We start from the raw sequence: 13,905 nt of genomic DNA, 5'->3' as shown, positions 1-13,905 counted from the left end.
AACCAGACTGCTGTGCTCAGATGGTCTAAGAATGGCTTGTTGCACCAAATTCAAATGATTTTTAAATCTCAATTTTTGGAACATTGCAAAGGGGACATATGACAGTTAAAGGAAGATGCTAAAAGAAATGGAAGCTCAGGTGATCTTCAATAGCATTCTACCTGTCCCTAGAGGAAGACAGAAAAGGCGAAACAAGATTATGATGATCAACAGATGGCTCAGGCAGTGGTGCTGTGGTGCTATAAGAAGGGCTTTGGGATGTTTGACCACTGGGGCCAGGTCTACACTTACCTGAAAATTCGGCACCCGTCGACAGGAATTACGCAAGCTACACAGAGTAGCTTGCTTAACTCCTGTCAATTTCTTAACTTATGTTGTGAGCGGTGTTTTCACTGTACTGCGCTGATGGGAAATTCCTTCCTATTGATGCAGCGCTACGCCACTTGAGGGGGTGGTTTTAGTGTGTCGACTTCCAGATTGATTGAGCAGGTCTTCACTGACAGCTCGTCTGATCCAGAAAGATGGATCTGACAGCAGCGAATTTGCTGCCATCAGTGTGCACATGGCCTGGGAGTGATTCACGGACACAGGACTGTCCTCATGGGATGGACTCCCCCTGAGTAGGGAGGGAAAGAGACTTCTGGGATAGAGGCTGACACCACTGATTAAAAGAGCTTTAAACTAGGAATTCAAGGGAGACAGTTGGGAGATGCTCATCAAACCTCCCAGCCTGATTCTAATACTGAGTGGAAGGAAAATCAAGTAAAAGAGGACACAGCAATGGAGAAAGGAACAACAGAGGGCAGGTGAATGGATAACAAGAAAAGATAGTGTCAATACCACTGACAGTAACAGTCAGGTAGGCAATACTGCCATAAAATGACTATATCTAATCAAGTGAAGAAACTGGGAGAAGCCACACAGAAACAACTAAGATGTCTGTACACCAATGCAAGGACACTGGGTAACAAGATGGAGGAACTAGAATTACTGGTGCAGAAAGTGAAACTAGGTATTACAGGGATAACAAAAACATGGTGGAATAGTATTCATGACTGGAATACAAGCATTGAAGTGTATGTGCTGCTCAGAAAAGACAGAAATAAAAGTAGAAGTGGTGGAGTACCATTGTGTATTAATGATGTGGTAGAGTCTAAAGAAATTTAAAGTGATGGAATGGATGCAACTGAATCTGTTTGGGTCAAAAGCACTTTGGGGAAGAAAAGTAACAGAGGCTCCACTGGGATAATGCTCAGGGTCTGCCACAGACCCCCCAAGATTCAATTTGGATATGGATAGTGACCTCTAATATTTTTAATGAAGTAATTACTATTGGAATTGTGTGATCATGGGAGACTTTAATTTTCCAGATATAGATTGGAGAAGACAAGTGCTACTAATAACGTAGAGCCCAGATATTCCTGGATGCGATAGTTGACAGATTTCTTCACCAAATAGTCACCAAATCAACAAGAGGTGATGCCATTTTAGATTTGTTACTGGTAAGGAGCAAGGTCCTCACAGAAGAACTGGTTGTACTGGACAGTCTTGGTTTGAGTGATCATGAGCTAATTCAGTTTAAACTAAATGGAAGGATAAACAAAAATATATCTGCAACTAATGTCCTTGATTTCAAGAGGGGAAACTTTAAAACATTAAGGGAATTAGTTAGGGAAGTGGACTGGACTGAAGAACTCAAGGATCTGCATGTGGAGAAGGCTTGGAAGTTGCAGAAGCAATGTGAAGCCACATCCCAAGCAAGGGGGAACAATTCAGAGGGAAGGGATGCAGACCACGCTGTATGAACAAGCATCTCAAAAAGGTTATTAGGAGAAATCTGCTTTCCTTGCTGATCCATTCCTTGTAGGCTCTCTCTTGGGGTATTTCTACATGTCAATTAAAAATCCATGGCTGGACAATGCCAGCTGACTCAGGTTTACAGGGCTCAGGTTAAGGGACTGCGTAATTGCAGGGCAGATGTTGGGGCTCAGGCTGCAGCTCGAGCTCTGGGACCCTCCTACCTCACAGGGCCTAGAGCCTGAGTGTCTGCACCACAATTAACACAGCACCTTAGCACAATTAGCACAGCACCTTAGCCCGACTCAGCTGGGACAGGACAGCTGTGGGTGTCTTAACTACAGTTCAGACACATCTTTGGAGGTCAGGAAAGGTAGGGGAAAAGTGAGAACTGCCAAAAGCCAAGCAGAGATGGAACTTGCAAAAGAAATTAAAAACTAACAGTAAAAGGTTCTTTAGCCATATAAATAAAAACAAAACAAGAAAAGAAAAGAAAAGAAAAGAAGTGGGACTGCTGAACACGGAGGATGGGGTGGAGATTAAAAATAATCGAGATATGGCCCAACACCTAACCGACTACTTTGCCTCAGTTTTACTAAGGGCAATGAGAAGGTTGGGGGCAGCGGCAGGGTGGCTAATGGGAATGAGGATACGAAAGTAGAAATTACCACATCCAGCAGGGAAGCCAAACTAAAATACATTAATGGGACCAAATCAGTGGGGCCTGGATAATCTCCTTCCACAAATATTAAAGGAACTGGCACATGAAATTACAAGATCATTAGCACTGATTTTCAATGAATCTGTAAACTCAGGAGTCATGACCTATGACTGGAGAATTGCAAATATAGTACCCATATTTAAGAAAGGAAAAAACATGATCTGGGAAACTACAGGCCCGTTAGTTAACTCAATTGTATACATGGTCTTAAAATTAATTTTGAAAGAAAGAGTAGATAAGGACAGAAAGGTTAATGGTGATTGGGATAAAATACACTATGATTTTACAAAAGGTAGATCGTGTCAGCACAATCTGATCTCTTTGAGAAATATAACTGATTTTTTGACAGAGAAAATGCAGGAGATCTTATCTACATCCCGTATGGGAAATTATTAGTTAAACTAGAGAAGATAGGGAACAATAGGAGAATTGAAAGGTGGGTAAAGGAACTGGTTGAAGGGGAGACAACACCAGGTCATGCAGAAAGGTGAACTGTCAGGCTGGATGGAAGTTACTAGCAGACTTCCTCAAGGATCAGTCTTGGAACCAATCTTATTTAATATTTCATTCATGAACTTGGCACAGAAAGTGGGAGTGTGCTAATAAAATTTGTAGATGACTCAAAGTTAGGAGGTATTGCCAATACGGAGGAGGGCTGGAATCTCCTTCAAAATGATATCTTACAATATCCTACCTTAAAAACTGGAGTAATAGAAATGGCATGACATTTAATAGTACAAAGTGCAAGGTCATGCACTTAAGGACTAACAACAAGAATTTTTGCTATAAACTGGGGACATACGAGTGGGAAGGGACAGAGGAGGAGAAAGACCTGGGTGTATTGGTCGATCACAGGATGACTCTGAGACACTAATGTGATGCAGCTGTGAAAAAGGTTATGCAATCCTAGGATGCATCAGGTGAGGAATTTCCAGTAGAGAAAGGGAAGGGTTATTACCATTGTACAAAGCACCTCATCTGGAATACTGAGACCTCATCTGGAATACTGTGTGAAATTCTGGTCTCCTATGTTTAAGAAAAAACAATTCCATGTGGAATAGCAGCAGAGAAAGGCTACTAGGATGATCAGAGGAACAGAATCTTATGAAATGAGACTTAAGGGGCTTGGTTTGTTTAGCCTAACCAAACAAAAGCTTACGGGAGATATGATTGTTCTCTATAAATATATCACAGGGATAAACATCAGGGCAGGAGAGGAGTTATTTATGTTAAAGGCCAGTGCTGACACAAGAACAAATGGATATAAACTGGCCATCAGAAAGTTTAGGCTTGAAATTAGACAAGGTTTCTAACCATCAGAGGAGAGAAATTATGGAACAGCCTTCCAAGGAGAACAGTGGAAGCAAAAAACCTAACTTGCTGCAAGACTAAGCTTGATAAGTTTATGGAGGGGATGGTATGATGAGACTGCCTACAATGGCATATGACGCATCCACCACTGCTCTTAGCATATATCTCCAATGGCCAGAGATGGGACACTAGATGGGGAGGGTTCTGAGAATTCTTTCCCAGGTGTCTGGCTGTGGGTCTCACCCACATGCTCGGGGTCTAACTGGATTGCCATATTTGGGGACAGGAAGGAATTTCCCTCCAGTTTAGACTGGCAGACACTGAGGTTCTTTTGCTTTCCTCTGCAGCATGGAGCATGGGTCACTTGCTGATTTGAACTAGAGTAAATGGTGGATTCTCTGTAACTTTGAAGTCTTTAAATAAAGATTTGAGGACTTCAGTAACTCAACCAGATATTATCTGTTTATTACAGGAGTGGCTGGCTGAGGTTCTGTGGCCTGCAATGGACAGGAGGGTCAGACTAGATGATCATGATGGTTCCTTCTGGCCTTGTAGTCTGAGTCTGAATCTAGGGCAGGATCAAGGTACCTTTTGTTTTATAACAGAAAATAACTCTACTTTAATGGTGCAAAAAGTTGGTGTTTAAATAAGCCTAAACCATGCTTAAAAAAAAGAGTGTTTTAATTTCAGACAATGAACATTTTTTTCCCTGCCAAAATGAATTTCCTGTAAGATACACAGAAACAAAGATTGCTCAAATGTTTGAAACTCAAAGAAAAAGTGGCAGCTGTTTTTGAAAGTGCTCAGGACCACGTTAGCTATTATCCCAGTGGAATAGTCCCTGAAAGTGAGAATTATGTTTCTGCTCAAGCAGTAACAAAAAAGTCTAGGTCCCAATTTTGAAATCCCATCAACAGTAACAGAATCATGACTGATACAGTAGGTGCAGACGGCATGGAGGGGTATGGCAAAAACTGTTCTATTTCAGTCTAATGATGGCATTTGCTTCAAGGAAGGAGGATCTTGTGGTTAAGGCACAGATTGGAAGTCAGGAAACCAGAGTCATATTCCCAGCTGTGACATATTTCCTTGGACAACTCTCTTAACCTCTGTAAATAAGGATAATTCCCTGACTCACAGAGGTATCACAGTGCAAAATTGATGTTTGTCAACTGTTTCAACATCCCTGGATAGAAGGCCCTAGATCAGTGTTTCCCAAACTATGGGTCATAAGATGCAGAACGAGGTGAGGTGGTGGTGGAACATTGGGGCGGCCGAGGGTGGAGGGGGAGAAAAAGAAAACACCACTCAAGTTGACACGTCTGCCCCTTCACAGACAGAGAAGGGCAGATGCTAAGTTGCAATGCCAATCAAATTCGGAGATGGAGAAGCGGAAGGCCAAATTTGATAGGCACCGTGACAGAGCATGTCACAATGCCACTTTTGTTTGGGACATCAGCCCCTCTGTATCCATCTACAGAGGAGTTGCTGCTGTGGAGAGTGTGTGGAGTGGGCTCATTCTTCAACCTGCCCTCCCCTCCAATTTCCACTCCTTGCTGTAACCGCTGGGGTCATGTTAACAGAGGTGAGCCCCAAAGGGGGTCATGGCATGAAAGAGTTTGGGAACCACTGCACTAGAGGATGGTCCAGTGGTTAGATGCTAGCCAGGGAATCAGGAGTTCTGGTTTCAATTCCCTATTCCACCACTGACTTCCTCAGGGCCTTGTGCAAAGTCACTTAGTCTCTCTGTGCCCCAGTTTTCCATCTGTAAAATATGGATGATAGCACTTACTTATTTCACAGGGGTGTTGTGAGGATAAAAGCCATTAAAGATGGGAGATGCTCAGATACTACAACAGGAGACAGATAAATACTGCAGACTTCTCACTGCCCTAACACCTTAATAGTCAGGCAGTCCTTTTCTGCAGCCAACACAATTGCAGACACCAGACAATCCCAGCATTCATAAATTTATACAAAACCCCTGAAATGTTCACATATTTAAACAGGTTTGGGAAGATCACCTAAGTTACCTGAAATGCACAGAGCATAACTGAAAGCATTATTCACCAAATCACCTTTTCCAACCGTACTGCATAAAAGTTTTTTTGTTCCCGAGTTTGGCAGAACAGCCTACTCAATGAACTCTTGATAATAGTACTTCTCTGAATTCAATTTCTGTCACAAGCCTGTTCCTTCCTCAATGCACCTGGCACCCAGGTATCACCCAGATGGTCTATTTCAACATAGCTTGAAGCAGGGGTGTGGTAATTTGTAAGTAAAAAACCAGTAAAAGTAACATCCACGGCAGCAGTAATAACCACATATTTTAAACAAAATCAGAAAACACAAATACCAGTTTGTTTTACCTTTTTCCACAGAAGCATCTGGAATGGACTCAAGCAATTGTTTAATTGGTGAAGAAGCTTTAACTGGCGCTGGTATACTCAGTGGTAATGGTAAAGATGTGGGGACATCAGAAAGGTCAGATTCAGAAGACTGGGAAAAGACATAATCCTCTCCAAGAGAATGCCGATGCAGCTCAACATCCACTACCTTTCAGAAAGAGGTGAAAGGATTATGACAAGCTATGCACTCGGCAACTGGCAACCCAAACATCATGAGTTACTATACCACAATGAATCTAAAAAACTTTAATACTACTTGGCCACAGCCTACAAGCCCTCCGCACATGCAACTTTCAAAAGAAGCTGCATGGTCAGATGTCTTGCAGTATCAAGCCTACAACAAAACCTAGAAAAATACAATGATTTGTGATATTAAATATCCACAATAAAATGGCACACACCTACCTCGGCAAAGAATTCTAAACAGTGAACGTTATCAGGCAAAGTTCCCACTAACTAAAGACCAGAGCCTGAACAACTAGTCTGCATGATGTCCCGTTAAGGTTAGTGGGATTCTGCACGGGTGCAGGGGTATGTGCTTATCAGATCTCAATGCAGGATTAAGGGTTAACCTTGTAGGTTTGTTTTGGAAATCCCTTGAAGCATATACTACAGCATTTGCTTACTCTTCAGAAACGTTCCTCACTATCTTGAGACAGCCCATATTAAAATTTACTTCACTGAATGAAAAGCTGAGATCATGAAACTACACAGAAAATCTTTCAATTTAGTAAAATAGAGAAAAAAAAATCAAAACTAGAGAAAGACTATTGTTTATGAAGTTAAGTGACTTATCCCAAATTTAAAATAGAATCTGGTCTTTACTCCGACAATCCTGATCTCTAACCACTAGATCACATTGCCTTCTATACTGCAGAAAACAGTCAACTAAGCACAACAGGAAGGAGTTTACTCAACTATGGCTAAAAGTACTATATGAAATGTAATTACTCAATATGTCATAAAATCACTGTGAATCAAGAGGATGGTTCATTTGCTGGCCACTGGCTTCACTATTCTCTATTTTGACTAATACCTCTGCATTCGTTCCTTTTTGTAATTCGTTTATATACTTGTGTGCTAGATTGTGTGTGTGTTCTGGTCTCATGTTAAGCTCATTCAACTGACCTTTTAACAAATATACACACTATATATGTGGAAAGTTTGCTTCTCTTAGGAAAATCTGAATGCATTTCTCAGGAAAATAATGAAGATGAAACATCATAACTTAAGAGAATAGGCACTGCGTCAAGCCAAGTCATTTCCAGAACTGCTTTATCATTTCATGTTGTAATACAAAGCTAATCTACTGTTACAAGAAGAGGTAGTTTGCAGTGTTGTTGTAGCCATGTTGATAGCAGGGTATTAGAAAGATAAGGTGGGTGATGGAATATCTTTTATTGGACCAACTTCTGTTGGTGAAAGAGAGAAGTTTTTGAGCTACACAGAGCTTTTCTTAGGTCTGGAAAAGGTGTTCAGAGTAACAAGGTAGAACAGATTTTGTGGGTTCACTACAAGTATGATATTTTTACTTCTCACACAGCCATTTTTAAAGAGTTTCCATGCTTTTATTAAAAAAGGTTAAACAATGGTACAATTTTACTTGGCTACAGTCAGTACAATTCCAGCTCTGAATTTCTTACTTTGCAAAGTGTTCTGGGATATAATTTTTATCAAAAATTTTATATAAAAGCAAACGTTTCCATTCTACAACTCAGTAACTCACCGTTTCTGCACCAAGTGTCTGCAAGCCAGTATAGGTTCTGTCCAACTGTGGAAAACAATTAGATGAGTAAATATATAACAACATATTTTAATATATTAATATTTTAGCTAAAGTTTACAGATAATATTTTCTGAAATAGTAACAAAGCAGCAAGCTCTTAACTAAAATAAACTGTGGTTCTGTAGCAGAGAGGTAATGTATCAAATTTTCCAAAGCTAGAGGGGTGTGTGTGGGTGGTGGGGGTGTGTGTGGGTGTGTGTGGGGGGGGGGGGGGGAGGAGATTGGCATTCTGCAGGCAGTTTAATTTTATTTGTTTTTGTAATTTAAGGTAAAAGTGCCTCTAGCCTTAGACAAGTGACTTTTTTATTCTTTGCATGAACCTAAATAAATAAATAAATATGAAAGTATGAATTATTTGCAGCATCATCATCAAATGGAATTTTTGTTACTGCTTGGCTAGTTTTATTGTAAAGCCATATAAATGAATGAGGTCACCTTACCCAGTGTTCCATCAGTAGATAAGAACAGGAAATATTAATGAAAACTGTGAGACCAGCTGACAGAAGAACCTAGTAGCAGAGAGTGCCTGAGCCATACAAACTTTGTAAGAACTCATGCTAACAGATTAAGATCCTATCTACATTAAAGGCATACGTACCAGTGTGCAAATTCCTAACACAGACACGCTGTCCTGGCACAAAGCAAAGTTTACACTGATGCAAATTAACTGGTTCATTTAGCAGATTAAGCTGCATCACCGTAAACTCCACTTTTCAGCAGTGCAACAAGTCTACTAGAGCTGGGTGGACAAAGAAATGTTGTTGAAAAAATCAAAACAAGAATATTTTGGACAAACCAGAAATATTTCTATTCTGAAATTCCACTGTGGTGCCTCAAGGGAGTTGTAGTTTGGGTGCGTCATGCTCCCATTCACTTCTATAGGCCAGGCTCACCAGACAGATGACATCCCCCAGAATGCACCATAGTCTCTTCTCAAATAAGGGAGGCGGTGCATCAGAGAAGTTACATGGCCAGGATCCACCATAGAGATGAAGTGCAGCTGGGGAGCCTGCTCACAGAGGAGAAGGGGCCATGTGGCATAGCAGTGGCCATTCAGAATCGGATTATTTCAGTATCCCAGGATTTCAGCCAAAAAAACAAATTTTGAAAGTTTTCAACCAGCCCTAATGTCTAACTGAGGAGTCTGGACCAATGTAGTTAAACCGGTGATACTTTCCTTAACATAGACAGGACCCAAGCCAAACTAATAATAGTGCAGAGACAAAGTTCTGAGGAAAACTCAGAATAGTGAAAAAGGAAGGACAAATAAGTGAATTCTCCTGGGGTCGGGCTCAAATAATTAAAAAGAACAGAAAAGTAATTGTCAAACATGCTGTGCACTTATAAATGCTCTGAACTCATGAAGGGAAATAGTGGACACTCAGAGCCTTTGAAAGAGCCAGGCCCATAAGAAACGAACAAGGGTTCTGGGCCTTTCCTCTCCCTGCCCTTCCAGTAACAGGATAAATCTAGTTGTCAGGCTGCAGATCACCAGTAGCTGCAGGTCAGACCCTGGGAAGGGAATAATAAATACAACAACCACTCCTCATGTAGAGAAAGATGCCACCACTAAAAGCCTGTCAAGTTAAAATTGATGAGATGATTAAAATCCAAAATCAAAGGAGAGAGCAGCTAAATGTTAAAGTTAAAGAAGGATAGGTTGGATGAATGGACTATAAAATGGATAGAGAGCTGGCTATATCATCTGGCTCAATGGGTAGTGATCAGTGGCTCCATGTCTAGCTGGCAGCCGGTCACAAGTGGAGTGCCCCAGGGGTCAGTGCTGGGGCCGGTTTTGTTCAACATCTTCATTAATGATCTGGAGGACAGGGTAGAAAGCACCCTCAGCAAGTTTGCAGATGACACTCAGCTAGGGGGAGTGGTAGATACCCTGGAAGGTAGGGATATGAAACAGAAGAACCTAAACAAACTGGAGGATTGGGCCAAAAGAAATCTGATGAGGTTCAACAAGGACCAGTGCAGAGTCCTCCACTTAGGACCGAAGAATCCCATGCACAGCTACAGACTGAGGACCGACGAGCTAGGCAACAGTTCTGCAGAAAAGGACTTGGGGGTTTCAGTGGATAAGAAGCTGGATATGAGTCAGCAGTGTGCCATGCTTGCCAAGAAGTCTAATAGCATATTGGGCAGCATTAGTAGGAGCATTGCCAGCAGATTGAGGGAAGTGATTATTCCCCTCTATTCAGCATTGGTGAGGCTGCATTTGGAGTATTGTGTCCAGGTTTGGGCCCCCCACTACAAAAAGGATGTGGACAAGTTGGAGAGAGTCCAGCAGAGGGCAACAAAAATGATTAGGGGGCTGGAGCACAAGACTTATGAGGGGAGGCTGAGGGAACTAGGCTTGTTTAGTCTACAAAAGAGAAGAATGGGGGGATTTGATAGCAGCCTTTAACTACCTGAAAGGGGGTTCCAGAGAGGATGGAGCTAGGCTGTTCTCAATGGTGGCAGATGACGGAACAAGGAGCAATGGTCTCAAGTTACAGTGGGGGAGGTCTAGGTTGGATATTAGGAAAAAATTTTTCACTGGGAGGGTGGTGAAGCACTGGAATGGGTTACCTAGGGAGGTGGTGGAATCTCCATCTGTAGAGGTTTTTAAGCTGCAGCTTGACAAAGCCCTGGCTGGGATGATTTAGCTGAGGTTAGTCCTGCTTTGAGCAGGGGGCTGGACTAGATGACCTCCTGAGGTCCCTTCCAACTCTAATATTCTATGATTCTATGAAATGCTTCGCTTCTCTGGAGAGAGTCAATTCCACCTGCTGAGACATCAGATTCCTCCAATGGAACTTTACCTCTTATGTGCCTGATGCCACCTACTTTGCTGCATTTTCCATCTCCATCTCATATATCTCCTAGTCAGATGTCAGAGGGCAGTGATAGGCAAAAACAACAGAGGAACGCCACAAACACAGCATATTTCATAGATTCTGCAAGAGAACATATTACACTCTGTACCAGCCACTCTATTCAAGTACCTTCAGATTGTGTATGATATCGATCCTCTTGTTCTGACTGTCCTTAAAGTGAATCTGAACCCTCACAGGAAATTCTCCCCAGCCTCGTCTGGTCAGATGAAATGGGGGCTCTCTGGAAATAAACAGAAATTCACATTATAGACACTTGCACTACAACTTCCATATTCATCTCTTCTTAAAATAAAAGAATGTTTTCCTCACTGACTGCTAATTATCCTCAATCCCCACTCTCCACCAGAGAGAGAACATGAGTTCCGTGCAGACAGTTGCAGAGATATCTTGATTGTGTATGGGGGAAGGTAGAAGAAAATGATGACAAAATGGTGAACATTGTGCCAAAAGAGAAAGTAGTAGAGTCAGTTCCTTAATAAATGGCTGCAGGATGCCAGAGGGTCTATACTAGTGACAATCTGACACTGTTGCAAGCTGAATTTCCAATGGAGAGTTATCAGTCTTTCCCTCCTACAATCTATCTAGTCATGAAAGACATTATTATTGTGGTGGTAGACAAGACCAAGGCAATCTCATTTTTAACATCACCTTCCTGAAATACTTCTGGACCCTTAGTCTTGCCAGGGCAGGGTTGTCCTTTTATAGGAAGTATTTCCCAGCATGCCTTTCTGGGGCTGAATTCCTAAAATGGCTATTTTGCAACTGACTGGTACATGCTGTCTCCCTCTTGGTTTCCTTCTTCTGGAAGGCAACTAAGTACTCTTTATGTTTTCCCTTTCTTAAGGCTGATAGGACACATTCTTACACTCTGGGAAAGGATGTTATTCAGAAAGGAGTTTTAATGAATAATCAATATTTTCAACGTACATATGATCTCCCACACTCCAACACCACAGAGCCAATGGGATTGTTCCCTTGATGAACTAGATCTAACTACCTGACTCCACAACAGTACTAGAGGCGCTTGGGCTTAGGACAGCCAGCTACGACAGGTGAGGGAATCAAAATGTGCACAAGGCACTGACACAGTTCGCGTAATGACTACCATTTTATTTCCTCCACAGACACTTTTCCGTGAGAGAGCTCTCATGTTACCAGATCAGCCTAGCGACCTGTGAAAGGAAAACCACATAAAGCAGAGAGAGTGACAAACTGCTCTAATCTAGACATGGGATTATCAAGGTGCGGACAACGGTTCTGTAGGTAGGAAAGGAGAAGGGATTGATGTTAGAGAGACTATGATAAAGGAAGAAACTATAGGAGTTTATAGCAGCCTGGATTGAAGTTAGGGACAGATAGCCAGCCCTGCCCCCACATCCTTCAATTCTGACTGCTCAGAAGCAATCCAATCTAAAGGATACTGGTCATGTATGCAGATTTCCAAGTCATAAATCAAGGATAGGAATGAAGGTTGTTAATTTATTAATAAGGAAGGAATGCAGGGAACAAACAGAATGTATTATTTGCCCAAACCTCATTTTCTCACCATTCTCACTAAGGGAGTGTGAAAAAAGGGAAAATAGGTGTCAGATAGTTCTTTCCCAGACATGGACAGAAGGGGCAGAGGGAGGAATAGATCATTTAAAAAACTGCCATCTACAGTTGTTTCACATCAGTGTTTTAAGATGTGCTTGAACAAGTTCTGCAGAAGGACTGAGGCCAATGTCCATCGGTCCCGAAGGAATTACTTTCCTACTCAGTCTGAGTGTTTTACGCCCATATCTTAGCAGCAGAAAGAGAAGTGGAAACCTACTGTGGGAAAAAGTCCTATAGTTTACCCTGTTGACCTCAGTGGGACAATAGTTTTCAACAATGGTTTTGGGGAGGGAATGGTGAGGTTGCTACATTTGACACCATGTGTTTCTGCAGTATCAACACAGCCATGCTGATATGGTAGTCATTCCTCAAAGCAGGAGGTTAAACCCCAGACTATAAGCTTGCTACAGGAGAGAGCATGGAAAGTAAGGGGCTTTTGCCTTCAAATGCCTCAAACATACAAGTATCTTTAAACAAATGAGGTTTCTAAAACAACTCTGGCAAAGAAAAATGGACTTTTCACACTGTCTGGGTGGGAGAGAACATCTGTTTAAACTACAAATGTCTGGCGTGCAGCCAATCTTGCAATGTAAATTTTGTAATGAAAATAACAGATACACAAATCCATACTGCTAACATGAAATACAGCATTTCAAGTTTCTCTCCCGTAGCAAAGGCTCTCTTTAAACTGTTAAAACAACTTGGTATGTGTTTTGCAAGACTACAGCATAATAACTAGCAAGTGCTGACAAATACCTAGAAAATTAGCTACAGTTAAGCCAAGTAAGAAGTTAAATTAAAATACCAACAATGGAGCCATAAAAAGAAGGTGCTATTTTTTCTGAGAATTTCAGTACTTCAATCTTGACAAGCTCAAAGACCCAAGTAATTCTTGATTACCTGACTTCCACAAGATCGTTAGGTTTATAACTGGGATGAAGGAAGAACCAGACTTTCTTGACAAAATGATTTATGCTCGGTTCTCTTCGAGAGCCTCGTACATACACCATCCATTTATGGGTTGACTGATCATTCTCCTCTCTCTTGTCAGGAGGAATATACCTGGACGAAAAAGTAAAACACAAAACAAACAAACAAAAATTTACATATGCAAAAGATTTTGCTCCTCTTTTTGGGACAATTTGGCAATAATTTTGGAACAGTAAAAAGCTAATTTGTGTTTATCCTACTGGGTACATTTGGATCATCTTAATCCCATCATCCAACGTTTCCCCAAACCCTTCCTATCTCTCCTCCAGAAACAAATCTGAATGGCTCTTAAGGCTTTTTATGCTCTTTGCTTTAAATGCACTCCTTGGTATATCAATACATATTTGCTAGCCTTTGTGTGAACTAGCTCTTCATAAATTTCCACCATCTAATCCTTGTTTCCTAATGAAG

The 13,905-nt window shown here is 41.5% G+C and overlaps 1 protein-coding gene across 6 annotated transcripts in view; it reads right to left on the bottom strand.

The window, feature by feature from the left end:
- YEATS2 (YEATS domain containing 2) overlaps positions 1-13,905 on the bottom strand; it is an 89,214-nt gene that overhangs the window by 60,631 nt on the left and 14,678 nt on the right. For all 6 annotated transcript variants that reach the window (XR_010918152.1, XR_010918153.1, XM_067538882.1 and 3 more), the window contains exons 8-11: positions 13,405-13,566; positions 11,017-11,128; positions 7,964-8,008; positions 6,199-6,385 (exon numbers count right to left, since the gene is read on the bottom strand). Coding sequence is in view for 4 of the 6 variants with exons in the window: in XM_067538882.1 (XP_067394983.1) it covers positions 6,199-6,385; positions 7,964-8,008; positions 11,017-11,128; positions 13,405-13,566 (506 nt within the window). In the remaining 2 variants the exon portion in view is untranslated. The remainder of the gene's footprint in view (positions 1-6,198; positions 6,386-7,963; positions 8,009-11,016; positions 11,129-13,404; positions 13,567-13,905) is intronic.

Source organism: Emydura macquarii, unplaced genomic scaffold (genome assembly GCF_026122565.2).
Source record: "Emydura macquarii macquarii isolate MOO-44397 ecotype Brisbane River unplaced genomic scaffold, CSIRO-AGI_Emac_v2 contig_499, whole genome shotgun sequence".
In the NCBI taxonomy this organism is placed as follows: domain Eukaryota; kingdom Metazoa; phylum Chordata; order Testudines; family Chelidae; genus Emydura; species Emydura macquarii.
The sequence above is the reverse complement of the archived record's forward strand: the minus strand, read 5'-3'. Positions and strand labels throughout refer to the sequence as shown.